Genomic DNA, 20,228 nt, shown 5'->3' with positions numbered 1-20,228 from the left:
ACTGAAAACATTTCAGCAAGTTTTATATTTAATAATCAACAAACAACTAATAAAACAAGCAACTCTATGCACTTAATTTAAAGAAAGATTAAATTCTGTGGCATTTCCTTCCTTACAATGAAAAGTGTAGAAGCATAGAAAAGCATAGAAAGGTCACTGACTTTCGCCATTCCTTCTCGAAAAAAAACAAAAAAAACATTGTGCGCTGCGCTTGCGTCAGACTGTTGCTGGCTGGACATGATTTAATAGTGAGTTATTAAAACCGCGATAATCAAACACGGTTTTAATGATAATTCATTTTTAAACGATATTACTAACCTTGAGCACATTTTATCACGGTTATCAATAAAACCGGTTATCGTCCCATCCCTATCAGTGAGCGGTGTGCTCTCTCTACATTTAAGTTGAGCTCTTCTGGTAATGTCAGTGAGGTTCGGATGAGATCATTTACGAAACTCAGCATATCTTCCTCGTCTTCTTTCACGCCGTATATGCGGACGTTATTCCGTCTTGCTCTGGACTCAAGGTCTTCACATTTTGCAGACAAGCTGGCATCTCTTTGTAGCAAGTAATGAAGGGCTCGCTCGTTTCTTTGCGATTTATCTTCTTCATCACTCAGCCTCTGTTCGTATTCAGTCACACGCTGTTCTAATTTCGTCATCCTTTCGTCTACTTCGGCCAGTGCGGCTTCTACTCTTGCTAAGGAGTCTTTAGTGTCTTTAGAGGCTTCAGCGTGCTCCTTTCTTAGTATTCGCAGCTCGGCTAGCACTGCCGCCATGTGCTCTTCTCCTCCCTCATCCTTTTGTTTCGGTTGTTCATCTTTTTTCGACGCGTTACCCTTCTTATCCGTATCTTTTCGATTGCAGGCCATGTCGATTGATTATTGTGAGTGTTTTTTGCAAAAAAATAAGGTTTATAATTAAGGTTTGGCTAGTTTTTACAAATTCTCCTCAGGGAGCTTAAAAATCAGGCTGCCGCCACAACCATGACGTCACAGGAAGTCATCTGCAATTATTTTTTTAATGTGACACAACACGTTTACGTCACCCACAAAGCAGAAGGAGACAAGCGCTGCGTCCGAAATCACATACTGCAAGGAGTCAGCAGTGTTTTGATTTGAGGGCGCGGGCAAACGTAAAGAGAACGTAGTGGCATGTGTCCATTGCAAGATAGAGCTGGTATACCACAACTAGGGCCCTATGATTTCCGCGATGCAGAAAACGCGGACGGAATCGCGGAATCCAGTCATAAAAAAGGGATTTACAGTTAGTTTAATGCGGAATGGCCCGGAATTTGCCAAATTTTGAATGAATTAATCTAAAATAGGTCATTGCACTTACATCAAATCACGATATGGACTAATATCTGTAAATATTAAGCCGGAACAGTCTATTTAAATATGAATCCTGCATGTTCTGCGTGTCTGTGTTAATGAATGGAGCAGAAGCGCGTCTTCCTTTATCACACACACTGAAGCGTGCGTGACGCTCTTGTGATTTCAGCGTCTGTCGTCTCTCTAAATACGGACGTGAACACATGAACAACATCTCCAGAACTGCTCTGACAGTCACTTCATAAGCATTTGACCGTTTGATTTGAGTAAAACTAGCGTCACATCACATACACAGAACTGTAAAGGTACGTCAACCCGTCAAAATAAAAGTCCGGTTAAAGACTATTGTTCAGCAGAATGTACGTAGCCTACCACTAAAAAAAATAAATAAATCAAACATTTTTTTTTTTTTTAAAGGTTTAATCACACAACATTTCTTCTATGTTTTATTTTTAATAGTAAATCCCCTTTGTTTACCAAAAAGTTAAGTTCATTTTCAATAATTAAAAGATAAATTAAATTAATGTTTTATGTGTTTAATGTTTAATGTGAATCTCAGAAAATGCTTTATTTAAAACCCCAACTGAATGGCACTTAAATGCTCTTAATTCATCCGTCAACTTTCTTGTCATTGTTCACAGTACAAGTACAGACAGAGAAACAATGGGTAATAATTAAATGTTTATTTTTGATGTATGCATTGCATTCTATGCATTTAAAAAATACAAATATTTTTTTTCTAAATTTGGAATCTTAGTTGTTCATTTTAAGAGACCTGTGACTGTCACGTAGGGACCGCACGTTCAACATGGACGTTAATACGCACAAACACACACTGAGACTGTTTGGTGATACAAGAGTTTATTGTAATTATTGATCAGAGAGTGAATAAAATACCTGCAACCCTCAGGCCACACTCTCCACTGCAGAAACAAACACAACACAAACTACCTTCCATTACAAAGACATTCACATTTATACTGGTGGCCAGCACCATTACCACATGTGGAGGGACAAACTCACAGAAAACACTTTACACATGTTCCCTTAAATATACAGAGTCTGAAAGAAACATATTGACATGATGTTCTACTTATTAAATCTACTTTGATGTTATTAATTGGTTCACATTAAACAGGAAATAACAGCAACAACTCGGCCACGTTGCTCCTGAAACCCCCACGCTCAATTAATACATGGTAGATTGCCACCCTAAGCGGAACCAATAATTCCTGCCATTGTTTCTTACCAGGACTATAAAAATCACGGGACAAACGCTACATGGGAACTAGAGGTGGAAATTATGATTCTTTCTAGAGATTCCTTCATTTTCAGTTCGTTCACCAAAATGATTTGTTCATCGATTCGTTCAGTGACCATTTCTTCCTATTGCACAAAATATGCCAGCAGGTGGCGAAAAAGAGTGTCTTATATGTTATGTCTTAAGTCAACAAACTCACTTGTTACAAAAAATTATTTGGCTTTATTAAAGTGTGTGCATAATCACATTCAATATATAAAGTCTAATTAAGTTGTTCAGATGAACAAAGCACAAGTTTTTCTTGCATAATTAGCATTTTAATTGTTTGGTCAGACAGTTCGTATATTATATATTCACATTCATAAGTCGGGGATTAAACGTGGAGTCATGTTCTGTATGCTAAATATGAAAACAATGTGCATAGCATCTGTAACTGCGCTTTGCATTTTGCGAGATTAACATGCTAAATGGCCAACTGACCCGGTTTACTCTCATTCATTTCGCTCACGAACGAGATAAGCTTTGTACAAGTTCATTTCAATCATGAACGACATGTATCCGTTCAAATAACTCATTCACGAATCAGTATCAGTTCAGTCATTTCATTCACGAACGTGATGTACTAAATCATTCAACTCGTTCACGAACGACATGTACCAGTTTAGTCATTTCATTCACGAACGATATCTCTGGATCTCGTTCAGACTCATGAAACTCGTTCAGTGAAGGGCGTATTCGTTCACTACATTCAACAAATCACATGCTCCGTCACGTCTCATACTTGAAGGCTATTGGCTCGAGGTTGAGTAACTTGACAGGATAAAACAGTTCACAGGGCTACCCGGTTCACCGAGCTGCGCATGCGCTACTAATAGTGCCACCCTGCTGTCGAGGGATGAACTTCAGTGAACGAGAAATATGAGTGAGTGGATTACGTGAACGAGAACGATTCTTTCACCTAAAAGATTTGTTCAAAAAGAACGATTCGTTCACGAACGACACATCACTAATGGGAACAATACACATAGTTTACAGGTATTTCATTCACTCTCTGATCAATAATTACAATAAACTCTTGTATCACCAAACAGTCTCAGTGTGTGTTTGTGCGTATCAACGTCCATGTTGAACGTGCGGTCCCTCCGTGACCGTCACAAGACCCAGGAGTCTTATTTTCTCTTGCATAATTAATATTGCACTTTAAGCAAAAACACATTTTATCCGATTACTCAATTAATCAATGGAATTTTTGGTAGAATACTCGATTACTAAAATATTCAATAGCTACAGCCCTAATTTCATTATTGCCGGATACCCATCTTAATTTAAAATATATCTTAATTTAATTTGTTAAAAATGACTCTTTTATTGGTGCGTCTATTTTTAGGCTAAATGAGCCTATGTCTAGAATGCTGAGATGTTACGATGTCACAGAGGACTTATTTTATTTCTTTATTCCAACTTCCAAGTGGTCTAGTCTACGTTAGTTATGAATAAATTATGTTAAAACATGTATAAATGACTCATTCTTGACAAAAGGCAAAAGGGCTGTGTGTGTGCGCACATTTGAATAATGTCGGGTTGTAAACGGGTTCGGGCTTTAAAAAAGCTGTCAATCAAAATGTACTTGTCGGGCTCGGGTCCTGTCAGGCCTAACTTTTAAGGCCCGATTACAGCTCTTAACTGAACTGATTGTATACTTACTGACATGCCTTTTGGGCAGCATGACTATGTATGACTTACGGCTTATAATGAACGCTCATCCAAGACAGAGCCTGAAGTGAATTTAGTCTTAGCCGGTCTAGATTGTGAATAAAGCCGGGCATACACTGTGCGATTTTCATCCGATTTTGAGCTGAATTCTGACTCGTGCGACTCTTTTTCAGGTCGGGCAGATTTTCAGCATTGTCGTGTGTCGTGCAGTGTTCGTGCAGTGTACAAGGGGAAATGAGAGGCGATTGACCTCTCTCAACCGGCAATCGGTTGGTTGGATGGATTTCTGACATGTCAGAAATTTTGGTCGCCTCTCGTGAGGTATCGCACTATTGAACTACAAACCGATTTTCCGCGTTTCCCTCACTGCACATGCGCGGAACCATAAACGAAACCATGGTGACATGGCGTGTAGTGTGGACTGAAGTGATGGAGGGAAAACTTGTGGAGTTATGGCAGCAACATGTCAGCCTTCGACGTGTCATCTTCAAATTACCACAACAGGAATGCCAGAGAGAAAAGTTGGGAGGATATAGATGCTGAGCTGCAGCTGCCTGCCTGCCTTTTTTAGGGGGGTGTTTCAGCACATAGAATTGCACATATCCTCAAAGCAGTGTGTTTATCCCTCTATGGTTTATCCCGGGAAAGCATGTTTATTCTGAAACAGCCACAAATATCCGGGTTCTGAGGGATCCTACGTGCTGAAAAATTTATTTTAAAAAATTCACTACTGTTCAGAAGTTTGGGGTGTTTTTTTTTTCTTTAAGAATGTATATTTTTATTCAGTAAAGATGCATGGAATTGATCAAAAGTGACAGTGAAGTTATAACGTTTCAAAAGATACATATTTTAAATAATGGCTTATAAATGAATGCTTGTCCATGACAAAGCCTGAAGCAAATTTTCCTAGCCAGTCTACTTTGTGTATATTAAGGGATATAAACCATAGGTTTCACCGAACAGCCTTGATAGCCTCATATTGAAGGGATAGTTCACCCAAAAATCACCAGCCGATATGATCACCAATCTTTTTAAAGCCTTCTTTTTATAATGTAGAATTATTTATAGTGATGATCCAATTATTTTTAGGCATTTATTCAGGGCTTGAATTTCATTTTTGAAAATTATTTCACCTTTTAGGTGACTTGTGAGAGGGGATTTTTTAATTTGAGGGTTGAAGAGGGGCATTTTTTTTTTTTTTACATTTTTCAAAAATATATATTATATTCATCTCACCTAAATGTTTGATCATGCACTGCATTTTTGAGGTTGCACGCCTCTGGAACAACTAGGGGTTAAGTGTCTTGCTCAGGGACACATTGGTGTCTCACAGTGGATTTGAACCCGGGTCTCTCACACCAAAGGCATGTGTCTTATCCACTGCACCAACACCACTCCATACTTACCATTGACAGAAACAGTCAGCTCTACTACCTTTTCTTTAGCATTTAAATCTTTATTACAGGCAATACTTGCGGTTCATAAATAACTTTGTTTTACTACCTCCACGAGTGCTGTCTATATTGCATTGTTTATCTAAAAGTGCTCTATTCCTTTACACCTAGCCAAATAGCTATAACCTATGTGTTGAATGTGAAACACAGTAGAGTTTAATTATATGCATTTATGGTGTAATTACTACATTTTTGTTTCAATCCATGTTCATATCTACCACAAACATATGTTGTTACTTTAATTCAGCACTTGCAGCACAGCAGAAATAGACTATATATGATCTTTGGACTTCTGAGGACACACCTCTCCTGGAACGCACTGCCGGACCGCAACCGGGTGAAGTGTGAATGCTTTAAACCAGTAACATAAGTGAGGGAAAAAGATACACACTGCAAACGGAGTATTATAATGTGAACCTGACATTATGTTTTTGCGCTGCGAGTGTGCATGAGCGCACAGTCTCCAGGAGATCACGTGATTGCTGAATGTTCTAAACACTGTCAAGAATTAAAAATAAATTCTAGTGATGCACCGAAATGAAAATTCTGCACCGAAACCGAAAATTTAGGATGCACTTGGCCGAAAACCGAAACTGAAGCCGAAAATGGCTTCTTTTAAAAACGTATATATATATATTGCTTGGATTTAATGGATCTGAATTGAAAAATCACAATATAATAATCAAACTTTTATTAACAGTTACATAACAAAACATAAAATATTTTTTACAATAAATATAAATAATAATTATTCTTCAAGTTTTATGTTCCATCAAATAAAATAGTTTTTTAAAAATTGTGCAAAAAAAATCCACAATTTTGGAGATTTTGCAGAACAAATGCTACATATTGCAACTTTGGTCTCCTCTCGTATAGGGCTGTCACTTTTGTGAAAAAAAAATCCTGTTCGATTTTTGAGACATAGGCAAAGTGTTCATTGAATCGTTAGTAAATTGCCTATATTTGGCGTTGATCCGTTTTTCAACGCCAAATATAGGCAAATCCACCGACAACTAAACAGGCATTAGGGCGAACGTAAAGAGGGCGCTTGAGACGCGCACAAGTCAGCAATGTGGACTGCCATAACATCAATGAAAAACATTATTGAAGACTACATTGATATTATGCACTAATAGGCTGTGTGTGTGTGTGTGTGTGTGTGTGTGTGTGTCAGAACCTGCAGTTGCTGTGTGACGCGCGTTCGCTGCGAGCGTATAGTGACGAGCTGGACGCGCTCCGAGAGAAGGCCGTTAAAATCGATTCCCCGTTTTCGTTTTCGAAACTTGTGTTGGTTGGTCCGATCGATTGTGCAGCTTTTGTGACAAGCTTTTTTTGATTGTGACAGCCATTTGACATGCTTAATCTTTGATAGGCAGACGCGTGATAACAGCTCGACCCATACATGCCAACCCTCCCTAATTTTCCGGGAGACTCCCGAATTTCAAAGCCCCTCCCGAAAATCTCCCGGACCGACCTTTCTCCCGAATTTCTCCCGATTTCCACCCGGACAACAATATTGCTACACCATCCGTCACTGGGCGCCGTTTTAGACCAAACCAGAGCCGTTAAATATGTTTTTCAACGGCTCTGGACCAAACGCTTGCGCTCCCATGGCGTCTGTCGTTGCTATGCAACCAAACTGCGCTCTCCATGATGACGACGACGAAGTATCAGCAAAGGATTAATTGATTTCTAGCCTCACCTCGGCTCGCATTAGCTTTACTACTAGATATATTTCTGGAGATGAGAAGGAAAAACCCGCCTGGAAAAAGTAGCGCACCACGTTGCTTCCATTATGAGCGTGCTCACCGCGGCCGTGCACCTACGGTTGAAATAACGACCTTGAGCGCGAAAAAGATGCGATATGTGAACGGCCCCTAGAAGCAGACGTCTGAAATGAAAGGCAAGAACAGCTATTTATTTAGCTTTAGACTTTTACATGAAAATTTAAAAATGAAATGTCATAATTATAATGTTTTGAGAGTTTAATTATGTAATTGTTGCATTAGGCTATGAATTAATAAATGTTTGATAAGATCTAGCTATTTCATATCTCTTCATTTACAGTAGCTAACAAATTAGGGTCTAACCTCCTGAGGAGAGGCCTTAAGGAATTGAATTTGTCAAATAAATGAATTACATTTTTCTTTGCGTTTGTGTATGTGATACTATATATGGCGACACATCGTTTGTGTATGTGATATATATGACGAAACACAACCACCACCCGCCCCAACCCCCCCGGGTCCTTTTTAATATCTCCCTAATTCTGAGGTCTCAAGGTTGGCAAGTATGGCTCGACCATGAGTGAAACCTAAGCGCTTGCTCACGGATGGGAGGGGCGGGTGACATTCATTTTCGGTTTATGTTTTCGGCTGTTTTTTTTATTTCGGCCCGAAACCGATAATGCCATTTCGGCCGAAAATTTTCGGCGGCCGAAATTTCGGTGCACCCCTAATAAATTTAGTTTATAAACTTTAGTGACGATGCAACACTGCCTCGATTGTGCAAGTGACAATTCCTGTGTCAACTATACAGTTTGCTTATAGTGCAGACGCGATGTGATTTGAAGCCATTTGTGCATTTTGAGAGAGAAAGCGCTCACGGTGATTCACTCATGCTGATTGTGAAATTATGTCTCACAGAAAGTTTCAAATTACTTTAATTTATTTAATAAAGATATATGAATTGTACCTCACCTTCAGCATTATAATGATTTCTTGACTTTACTCAACAGTTCTTCTCTTCGGTGTCAGTCTCCGCCACCATTCATGAGAGTACCACAATGCATGCGTGTGATACTGCATCGTGGTACTCTCGTGAATGGCAGTGGAAATTGATGCACAAGAAAATAATTGTTTAAAAAAGACGTTACTTTTGTTTGTTTTTTTGCACACAAAAAGTATTCTCGTAGCTTCATAAAATTACGGTTGAACCACTGATATCACGTGGACTATTTTATCTATGTCCTTACTATGTTTGGGTGGACTATCCCTTTAAATCACCATCATTAAAAATGGGTACCTAGACACTAGTTACCATGAATTCGGTTGACTAATGTTTAAAAAGAAATTAAGCGATGACTCCGTGATTTCACCTGGGAGATGTGTGTCTGTCAGTAGTTGCAGCAAGTAGAAATGGGTTGCAAAATCTATTAAAAAATGCCCTACTGTTCAGATATTTGGGTTGTTTTTTTTTTTTGTTTTTTTTTAGAATGTATATTTTTATTCAGTAAAGATGCTTGATTGATCAAAAGTGAATGAAGTTAAAATGGTTTAAAAGATTTGTATTTCAAATAAATGCTTCCTTTTTGAATTTTCTATTTATCAAAGTAAAATGTTTTAATGTTTCCACAAATAAATGAATCAACTTAACTGTTAACATTGATTATACTGTGAAGTGTTTCTTAAGCATCAAATCGGCATATTAGAATGATTTCTGAATGATCGTGTGACACTGAAAATTCACATTTTCTATCGGGAATAGATTTGCTTTTTAAAATATATTAAAATTGAAAACTTCTTTTAAATTGTTTCAAAATATTACAATTTTATGCTGTTACTGTTATTACTATTTATAAAAAATAAGATATTTGTACAATATAAAATGTATAAATAAATTACAAAACCTCAACTATTTACTATATTTTACTGTACTATTTACTCAACCATATGTTGTTCCTATACAATATGTATGTATCCTATAAATTTTTTCCCCTTTGGGCTGAACTGTTTCCTTTAGCCTAGTTAGATGCACTCTTAAATATTTGTTTTGTCAATTGCATAATTTAACTCCTGTTTCTTCTCTTTTTTTTAAAACAGCAAATGGTGATGAGCCTCCGTGTCTCAGAGCTTCAGGTTCTTCTGGGATATGCAGGCCGCAACAAACATGGAAGGAAGCATGAACTCTTGACCAAAGCGCTACATTTATTGAAAGCCGGCTGCAGCCCTGCTGTGCAGATGAAGATCAAGGAGCTCTACCGTCGCCGCTTCCCCACAAAGATGGTGTCCCCGACAGACCTCTCCCTCCCAGGCCTGCACTCAACCACCAGAGGGGCTCCTGCAGGCCTGCCCACCAGCCTGACACAGCTGGGATTCGATGGGCATGGCTCACCATCTCTATTACCCGTCGCACTGCTCGGGCCAAAGCACGAGCTGGGTCTGCCTCATCTGCCCTCAGCCCTTCACCCAGTCCATCCAGACATCAAGCTCCAAAGGCTGCCATTCTATGATGTACTCGATGAGCTTATCAAACCCACCAGTTTAGGTGAGTAACAGGAATGATCTCTAACGGTTGATTAGTTTATTATTAAGGTTGAATAGTGCTTCTACAGTAATGAATCTAGAAATTCAGCTTGTGGTTGTTGTTACAAGGAGTTTTCTGATGCCAAAGAGTAGGGTTTTAAAAGACATGGTGCTAGAAATATTACTATTATTTAGTAGAATGTGTGTGATACTGCTACTACTGTTGAAAAAATTAATAAAATTTAACTGTTAACTGACAAGCTGCACAAATCCACGTTCAATATAAGCTTTGATTTGTGCAGCTTGTCAGTTAACAACGGCTCTGTGTAGTAACAGCTGCTCTATGTGAAATCATGCACCTGATGGAATTTACCGTTTATTAGAGACTGGGTTTACTGACTAGATGCGCATTAATCATCAGCCGATATATATCGTGCACCCCTAGTCACATCATCAACTGCTGAATTTAAATATGCTTTCGAGCTTTGGCTGGTTGCAAAGCCAGATCGGACGCGCTGAGCGCTTGTCATATCACAAATAGTCTGTGTTTTCAATCATGTAATGCTTATTTTAGGTTTCAGACATTTAAATACACATGAATACTAGCAAAACCATAAATTTACAGTTTGTAAAATACACGCTAATGTCTAAGGGAACAGCATTAATGATCTTTACAAATATAATCTATGTTTTTATTGATATCATATACAGATTGTGTTGGTAACTATAAAGTTTACTCTGCTCTTCTCCCAGTTTACCGGAGACCTACTTTAATGTGTTTCGGGAGGAGAGGATGAATTTGCGTGTTGTAAATCCTACAGTTCGGATTCAGCACGACTAACATAGCGGCACCCATGACCCAGTGTAGATCAAATAACACAGTCAATATAAAAGTGTTTAACTACCAAATATATTTACTTGCACATATTTCAGAATCGGAATATCAGTTATTTCATAATATAATGAGCATGTTTGTGAATATTTTGAATAAAACAGGAAAAATTCAATAAAAGCGATCCATGTGACATACAGATATATTGTGGCTGTGTTGTCACATGACAAGTATGACGCGTCGCCATGGAAACAATACATTCTAAAATATATAAAATGAATATTTAAAACTCACATGCGAAAAAGGTTAAAATTGATGAATCGCAATGAATCGTTTCCAAAATAATATTTTGTGTTTACATAATCTATGTGTGTATATTTAAGAAATATATGTAATATATATTTGTTTATCAATTTTCATAAATTTTATAGCCCTACCAAAGAGGACCCCCAAATATGGTGAAAACCCTAAAGTGTAAAGTAATCTCTATATTTTTATATGTAATACTGTGAGAGAAATAATTCTAGTTACACTATTTTAAATTGAATGTATTTATTTACAGTGTTATAACACATAGATATTGAGTGATACTTATTAACTACATGTATATAGTATATGGTAAAGGTTAGGTTTAGGGTTTTTGTCGGCTTAGTTGTAATTATGCATAATTTACTGTTATTTCTATAGTAGTTATTTGTAATGTTTAACTACGTCACCTTAAAATAATGTTATTGAATTAAAAAACACATTGATCTGTTTAAATAATTCACTTTTATATTTGTCATGTATTTGTGTCCATGGCAAAATATTAAAATATTTTCTGGAAATATTTATTTATATATAATATTTATGTATTATGTATATCTTAAGGAGCATAGTCTGGGTGTTGTTTTATTTTTTCTCCTCACTTCCCTAATGTTATGCTGTATTTCTTCCTCAATTCCCTTTCTTCCTGTCCTGTCTACCCCATTGTCATATTGTATGTATGTATGGACAGGTTGATGGCTAATTTCGCCTGTACTTGTGACTAGTGACAATAAAGGGCTACTACTACTATTGGGTTCAATTTCTTTCTGTCCACAATTAGTGTAATGTTGTATGTAGGCTATATCTTATTTAATAAACCTCTTAAGTCAACATGTTATCTTTGACAGTCCAAAAAATGTATCTTTTACAAATACTTCTTGTTTTCTAGAAAATTTTACAGGATCTGGTTTGAAAACTCCTTATTTAACCTTTTTACTGTATTTAAAAGCTTCACTTAGCATCCGTGTATTGCTAGGAAATGCACTGATCAGGAGCTTGTGGACATGACGCTGCCTTTAGACTAACTAGGTATTCCGACAACCCACCCACTAATCGATTTTGAACATTTTTAATTTTGTACATCCTTTATGAATAATGTAGGCCTCTTGTGAAGACTTTACCTTCTCCGGCCTATACAAACATAAAGCTGCTCTTCAAGTGATTTATGGCTTATCAGATTGGACAAGGCTCACCTGCGCTATATTTAGTCATCCAGCTCATGCTAAGAATAAAAGGCCAATATCAATGGAAAGGATGTGTTAATATATTTTTGCTTTCATAGTTCTCTCTTCAGCAGGTTTAAGTGTTATGTTCTTTTACTGGTTTTGGTCTGTGAGGGATTCAGAAAACTAGCCTTAGTGTTTTCACATCAGGACATTTAAAATTGTTATGTGGATTTTCAAGCACAAGCCTGTCATTTTATTCTTTAAACGAAAATGAATGCCAAAGTAAAGACTCAGAATAAATGTCAATGCATTCAAAAATGAGTTGCAGTTTGAGCTAATGCTTAGCTCATTTTGGAAGCAGGTTTACCTTATTTCAAGTTACATTTTTACATTTTATTTCCACTTCAGTTGGAATAGATTTTCCTCTTCACGTGACTAAGTGATTAGTGTTTACAAATAGGGTTGCAAAAACGTGGAAAATTTCAGAAATATTATAGAATTTGTAAAAACTTTCAGGGATTTTTTGGAAAGTTTCCAGAAATGTACAGGAAATTTTCACCCCTTTGCGCCCCTATCCAGAAAATGCACCTCTCATTTCAGTCTCTTTCATTGAGTACAGCCACTTATGTGTGCAGTGTGGAGCACCTTTAGTGACGCAGATAGAGGTTCCTCTTATCTCTTCCACTCTCTCTTGCTCCTCAAACACTTGTTTCATTTAAGGAGATTGGGTTATGTAACCCTAAGTTTTTTTTGGGCTATGTTGTAGAGTTTGGCTTTGAACTAAACTGCACAAATGTTTAAAGTAGTTCCACAGAAGAGGACCAGCAACCTTGTGTATGTAACTGAGATGCTGCTTTGTTATCGGTTTAAGATAATTAACTTTATTTAACGTTGGATGCTTGGTCAAGGATGTTGTCGCGAAATATTAAAATATATACTACACAACCAGAAGTATGTGGACCAGCAGAAACCATTTACATTACAAAGAAGCTGGTCCTCTCTAATATTTTTCCTCTTCAGTAAATACATCATACTTGAGGCCTTTCTACTAGGGCTGCAACAAACAATTATTTTGATAATTGATTAATCTAACGATTATTAGAACGATTAATCAATTCACTGGTTAATCAGAACACTTTAATTATTCAGCATTTGCAATTAGTTAAAATATTGAGGTATACATTTTCTAACAAATAAAAAGGGAAATCACTTCAGCTTTTGAAAATCATATCATGTAATATCAATTATTATACTAATTATCATTTATACAAATAAATATATTTGGCGCACAAAAGGAGATGACGGAGAAACTCTCATTTACTGTTTAGTTAACCTTATGAAAAAGTCACCAAAAGACTCTCCTTTTGTAAGTCAAATGGATAAGAAACAAACTAAAGGTAAGAGATAAGATGCTTTATTTTATATTATATTATTTTATTTTATTTTATTATAAGAGTTTGAGAAATTTGACCGTTTTTTAAAATGTGAAACATTTTTCTACACATGACATAAGAAAGCAAATAGACATGATTATAACGATACATTTTCTGTATGTGTTTTGTATGCAACTCATAGTATTTTTATAGCAATAAAGGATGTTTATGACAAATATTAGCAGTGTAGCATTATTAAACGTGTCTGCTTAATCAAGATCAACTATAGATTACAATCAGAAAGTTATTACAAGCACTCAATGGTTTAAAGTGGGTAAGCAAATACATTAATTATATGCATTTTCAAGTGTAGCTTGATGCTAATTGTACTTCTAATTATATTTTAGAATGTAGCCTATTCTTGTAAGGATTAATAGATAGTTTTTGTTTCTGGTGTAGAACCCAACTTTGTTTATCTTAATTTAATGCTGTATATTAAGCAGCAGAAGATGTTGAATACATTTACGAGATACATATCTGAGGAAAAATTCATTGTTGGTCGGTCCCACCTAACATGCAGGCATGAATTAGCAGAAGGTGAACAATCTTTTTGCGTTCGGTGTGAATGCACCGTTCGCCGGCGATTCACCTCGCTTTTTTGCATCGCGTTTAGTATGGAAAGGCCTTTAATAAAGCATTTTCTTAGGACTGTGTGGAACAGAAAAGTCCCTCTACTAACTTTCGCTACAAAGTTGGAAGGATACAGTTCTATAAAATGTTGTTTGTATGCAGTATGAAAGTACTATTTTCGAAATTAGTGCTAAATTAATAAAATTTGACTAGTTGGTAAGCTCCCCACTTTTTTTTGTTAATAAAATGTCACATTAAAATGGTAAACACATTTGAATTCCTTATTATTTTTATCAATTGAATTTGATTGCAGTAATTGTATAATTTTTTTTTGTATTTGTATTTAAATTCTTATTTTGTAGCTATTTTATTTTATTTTTTGTCTTAACGACTGACTTAATGACTATTTCGGAATGAAAACGACTCACTAGCTTGGCTGACCTTTCCTTCTCATCTGTCATTTCATCAATAGAGTGATGTAATGGGTTCTCCATCTTTTATAATCGTCTCCTCTCTTTTTGTTTTACAGCGTCAGACAGCAGTCAGAGGTTTCAGGAAACATGTTTTGCGTTTGCACTAACGCCTCAGCAAGTTCAGCAGATCAGCAGTTCAGTGTAAGTGTGGGGGGATATTAATTGACAGTTAGACAAGTTAACATGGAGTGCTTGAAATACCCTAATTTTGAGCTTGTAATACATTTCAGTCAGAACTGCAAAGCTGCTGAATTTGAAACAGCTGTTTAGCAGTTTATCTTGTCTTCTAGATATCTTCCTCTTGTTCTTACATAGCAGACAATAGTGCTTCTGAAACGTGCCCAAGCGAGCGGTCCTGTAGAATGATTGGTATGCTTTTCTCTCCCACGCTCTATCACACATTCCTTTACTCCCATCCTCTTGTCTCAACAGGGACATCTCTGGGACCAAATGTGACTTCACCGTTCAAGTACAGCTAAGGTATGATAAGACAACAGTTTCCAACAAAAGATCTCCAAAGCTCAGCTGGAACTTGTAAAAAAAAATTAAAACGTAATTTAAGTTAAATAATTAAAGCGTATCATTTTACTTGCCACCATTGTTAATGTTTTGTGTTATCACAAAATCTTAAGATAATTTATAATGTTGCATTTAACATTTAAAATAGCATGTTCTTTGCAGTTTAGAATGCTGTGTGGTTGAATATTGTATATTTGAATGTGCTGTATCTATTTTCTGATTTTCTGTGTTTGAAGCTAACCTACCCCCATCTTCAGAGCTTTTTTTTTGGGTTTCTGAGAGGGTTTTGGAAGTCTTTCCCACACATTCCTCAAAGAATCTCAACACATATTTTTCAGGTTTTGCTTATCAGAGACAAGCTGTCCTCAGGAAGATCATTTTCCACCCAACCTTTGTGTGAAAGTGAATGGAAAACCCTGTAACCTCCCTGTGAGTCTGGCTTTATTTTTGGCCACAAAACAGCAGGAAACTTTTAGACAAATGAAAAAATTATTAACTCATGAATACTCAAATTTATAGTGTAAGGAAAGTATTTCATAATTTTTTTTATACTCCGTTGAACCATTTTTGAGTCATTAAATGACAAACATTTTTTTTTAAATGGTACGAAACCATCAGACACAAAGATGAATGCAAAGAATTTGGCACTTGAACCAGAACTTATTTTAAAGATTTCTTGGTTTCAGCATCTTACAGCCTTTTCCTCAACAAATGTATATTTCAGATACAAATGTAGTTGATTGTTTCATGTACTGGGCTGGCTGTTTATCTAAATGCCTTGTTGTGGTTGTCCTCAGGGATATCTTCCTCCAACCAAAAATGGAGTGGAGCCAAAGCGGCCGAGCAGACCCATCAACATTACCTCGCTGGTTAGGTTGTCTACAACAGTTCCCAACACCATTGTTGTGTCATGGACGTCAGAAATCGGAAGGGTAATGAATGTAAATCTGTTCGAAATCTTATGGGTTTAAAAAATAGTAATTTTTATGCCTTTTAAATATTTTGTTGTCCATACAGAGTTACTCCATGGCAGTATACCTGGTCCGTCAGCAGTCCTCCTCAGTTTTGCTACAGAGACTACGGTCAAAAGGCATTAGAAACCCAGACCACTCAAGAGCACTCAGTAGGTTAACTCTGGACTTATAACAGTTGAATTGAGTCTCAATATAGCTGAATGTTAATCAGACAAGTGCAAATTTCTTCCACTTCATGTATTTTGCAACATTTTCACTTTAGATTTTCAGGCTTTCTCCTACCAGTGCTCCAATTTGACATCTGCAACTATTGTTTTAATTAAAGGAGCATTGCGTAGGTTCTGAAATTTCTAACCGTTACTGACACCAGTGGCCGTTAGAGGAACTGCAGCCAGTCGCATGCTCGTTCTCAGTGCGCACGCTCTTTTTTTTTTTTTTTTTTTTTTTTTTTTTTTTTTTTTTTACTTACTTACGAGGAGTGTCTGTGGGTGTCTGAATTGTGCTGGAGGCTGGTCGCTTCTTTCCATCCTCAGAGTCCATTTGAAAACACTATTGCCGCTGCTTACTATAATGTCTGGCGTGCCGTACGGTTGTAAGCCCAAGTAGACGAGAACGCGCATGACGTCACATTTTGTGAATTTTCACGCCAATTCGGGCCCGAATCCTCCACACACAATTGAGCCTACAGGCTGATAGAGGCAACCGTGGTGGACAGTTGAGGTGTCATTCTTTTTTTTACATCATGGTTGGCTCATACATGTACAAATGAAAACTCTATCTTAAAGATTTTTTTAAGTAAAAACCTCCACATAGCTCCTTTAAGTGATTATCAAAATAAAGATTTTTTCAAATAACCTGCAAAGTTCCTGTTAGATGTGTGTGAATATGATGGGAGATATTCAATGTTGTAAAAAATTAATCCAATTGATTTTGTATTCTGTGCTCACTCTTCAGTCAAAGAAAAGCTTACCGCTGACCCTGACAGTGAGATTGCCACCACCAGCCTGCGAGTTTCCTTGCTCTGTCCGGTATGTAATGGACCCTCAACCCTGAAGAAAGATTTTATTCTCTTCAAGGGGTTCTGTTAAACATTGTAATGTTCCTTTGGATGCAATTGCATTAATCATTTTGTCAGAATAATGAAACTCTGCTTCTGTTCACTGTGACCACCGAGCTCTGCTTATGACTCTCTGATTTCCCATATTGTGTTCTTTGTCAGTTTAATATATTTGAGCGATGGAGAATAAACCACAAGCTAGCAGTTTAGAGATAAGAAACTTCTTTATTATCATCATTGTTATAAAGTTTGAAAGCAGTATGTAGCCCTTATAATGAATGCTGACATAATGTGTGTCTATCTGTGTGTAACTGAACAGCTGGGAAAGATGCGACTGATGATTCCCTGCCGAGCGCTCACTTGCTCACACCTGCAATGCTTTGATGCTACACTCTACATCCAAATGAATGAGAAGAAACCCACCTGGGTGTGTCCGGTCTGCGACAAGAAAGCCCCATATGAGCACCTTATTATTGACGGGTCAGTGCTGATCTCGCCTTTTACACCTGTGATTGTGAGCCATCTGAAATATGCATAAACTATTTGCTTGCTTTAATGTACTTCTCATCAGCATCATTGCTCCAGTCTTCAGTGTCACATGATCCTTCAGAAATCATTCTAATATGCTGATTTATTATGAGTGTTGTGCTGCTTCATATTTTTTTTGGAAGCTGTGATAATTTTTTTCAAGATTCCAAGATTCTTTGATGAATACAACTTATAAAAGAACAGCATCTCACTGATCCTAAACTTTTGAACAGCAGAATACATCATTGTTTAATGTGTATAAGCATTTATGCGCTACTGTTCAAAGAATTTGGGGTTGATAGGATTTTTTTTATGTTTTTGAAAGAATTCATATGCTCACCAGGGCTGCATTTATTTGACTAAAAATATGATATGAATGTGCAAGGCAACATGATATGGTAATGTTGTGAAATATTATTACAATTGAAAATAACTTTTTTTCTTTGAATATATTTTAAAATGTAATTTATTCCACTGAAGGCAAAGCTGAATTTTCAGCAGCCATTACTCCAATATTCAGTGTCAAATGATCCATTAGCAGTCATCTTGATTTGGTGATTGAGAAACATTTCTTATCAATGTTAAAAACAGTTGTGCTGCTTAATATTTTCTTTCTACAGGTTGTTCATGGAGATCCTGAGCAGCTGTGTGGACTGTGATGAGATCCAGTTTAAAGAAGATGGCAATTGGGCTCCTATGAGATCCAAAAAGGTGGTACAGGAAGTGTCAGCCTCATCAAATGGCATTGAAGGTATTGTATGTTTGTTAAGAAGACTATAGACAGTTGTGTCAATTACACACACACACACACACACACACACACACACATATATATATATATATATATATATATATATATAGATACTAAAAGATGTAGACATTTGCATGCTACATTCTTTTTGATTCAGTGAGGGTCTGTTTTTTTTTAATGCTTCTCTAGACTCGTGTCGCTCAGTTGGTTCAGACCACAGAAACAGTTCGTCCCATGGCAGTAGCAGTAAGAAAGTGGAGGTGATTGACCTGACACTGGACAGCTCCTCAGATGATGATGATGATGATGAAAATGAAAATGAAAATGAAGAGCCTCCTCCTAAAAGAGCTTGTCCATCTCTATCACCAAACTCCCCACCTATCAACAAAGGGTTAGAATTTACATTTCTGTTATTTTGAACAGTATGTCAATTTTGTTAACATTTAAAACCCAACAAACATTTTTGTGAAATGTTTTAAAACCTTTTTTGAAAAGTGTTTTTTTTTAAGTTATTTATTTTAAGTGCCACATTGATTCATATTTTGTCAACTAATGCAAAGATATTCACATGTTTATGTGTGATTTTAAATGTTATGATAATTATTGGAGGCACTGTTTGTACTACTTAAAATATTATTTTAATATTTGACTAGTTTACTAATAATTTTGTTACATTTTGCTGCAGAGTGTTAAATCTGCATCATCAGGCGTCTCCACTGGCACGGGCTCCCAGCATGCCAGCAATGGAGACAAACTATATCCCTCCCCCTCCTCCTCTCATTCAAGACTACCGTCAATATTACCACACACCCAGTGACCTCTCAGGTACCGTCATCATTCCACTAAAATAATACTTCATCATATATAATAGAGAATGTGCCTACTAGCTCAACTGGCACTGTTCATGTTGACTTGTCTTGTTTGTCACTACCGTTCAAAAGTTTGGGGTCTATAACATTTTGAAAGAATTTAAAAGTATTTTATGCTTCCAATGCCGTTTTGTTTTTATATAAATCACAAATACTGTAAAACAGTATTGTCGTGAAATAGTGTTACTATTTTGTGATGACAAAAATGTGCTCAAGAAATTTTTTTTTTATTATTATCAATGTTGAAAACAGTCATGCTGTTTAATATTTTTGTGAAAACCATAATACATTATTTCTTTCAGAATTCTTTGAATAGAAAGTTCAAAAGAACAGCATGTGTTTGAAATGGAAATCTATTGTGATATTACAAAAGCTTTTACATCCACTTTTAATCAATGTAATGCATGCTAAATAAAGTTATGTATTTCATAAAAAAAAGTATTAACCCCAAACTTGTGTTATTGAGTTTATTAAATTATAAACATAATTCGGTAATGTAATATTTGAGAGTTAAGTCTGGAATTTATTTTTATTTAATCCAATGAGCAAAGATTTAGTATTTAAAAAATTTAAAAATACTTCATATAAAAGCTTAACAAATTATGCCAAACAACATATTTTTATTTTTATTTATTTTTTTGTTCGACAGATCTGAATTTCTTCTCATTTTTACAAGGGGACAATCACCAGGTAAGTTCACGCAGCACATCACTGCTAGGGGGCAGAATTGTGCTCGAACAAACAC

At 36.4% G+C, this 20,228-nt stretch overlaps 1 protein-coding gene across 4 annotated transcripts in view; it reads left to right on the top strand.

The window, feature by feature from the left end:
• Positions 1–20,228, top strand: part of LOC132156152 (E3 SUMO-protein ligase PIAS1-like) — a 37,968-nt gene that overhangs the window by 14,674 nt on the left and 3,066 nt on the right. For 2 of the 4 annotated variants that reach the window (XM_059565038.1, XM_059565040.1), the window contains exons 2-13: positions 9,583–10,027; positions 14,842–14,926; positions 15,218–15,265; positions 15,643–15,733; positions 16,102–16,236; positions 16,322–16,427; positions 17,233–17,306; positions 17,655–17,815; positions 18,484–18,614; positions 18,804–19,005; positions 19,300–19,439; positions 20,133–20,173. In XM_059565038.1, the coding sequence (XP_059421021.1) occupies positions 9,583–10,027; positions 14,842–14,926; positions 15,218–15,265; positions 15,643–15,733; positions 16,102–16,236; positions 16,322–16,427; positions 17,233–17,306; positions 17,655–17,815; positions 18,484–18,614; positions 18,804–19,005; positions 19,300–19,439; positions 20,133–20,173 (1,659 nt within the window). Of the gene's footprint in view, positions 1–5,993; positions 6,132–9,582; positions 10,028–14,841; positions 14,927–15,217; positions 15,266–15,642; positions 15,734–16,101; positions 16,237–16,321; positions 16,428–17,232; positions 17,307–17,654; positions 17,816–18,483; positions 18,615–18,803; positions 19,006–19,299; positions 19,440–20,132; positions 20,174–20,228 lie in introns of those variants that run through there. The other 2 variants (XM_059565037.1, XM_059565039.1) reach the window with 2 other exon arrangements.

Source organism: Carassius carassius, chromosome 13, assembly GCF_963082965.1.
Source record: "Carassius carassius chromosome 13, fCarCar2.1, whole genome shotgun sequence".
NCBI classification, from domain to species: Eukaryota; Metazoa; Chordata; class Actinopteri; order Cypriniformes; family Cyprinidae; genus Carassius; species Carassius carassius.
The sequence above is the reverse complement of the archived record's forward strand: the minus strand, read 5'-3'. Positions and strand labels throughout refer to the sequence as shown.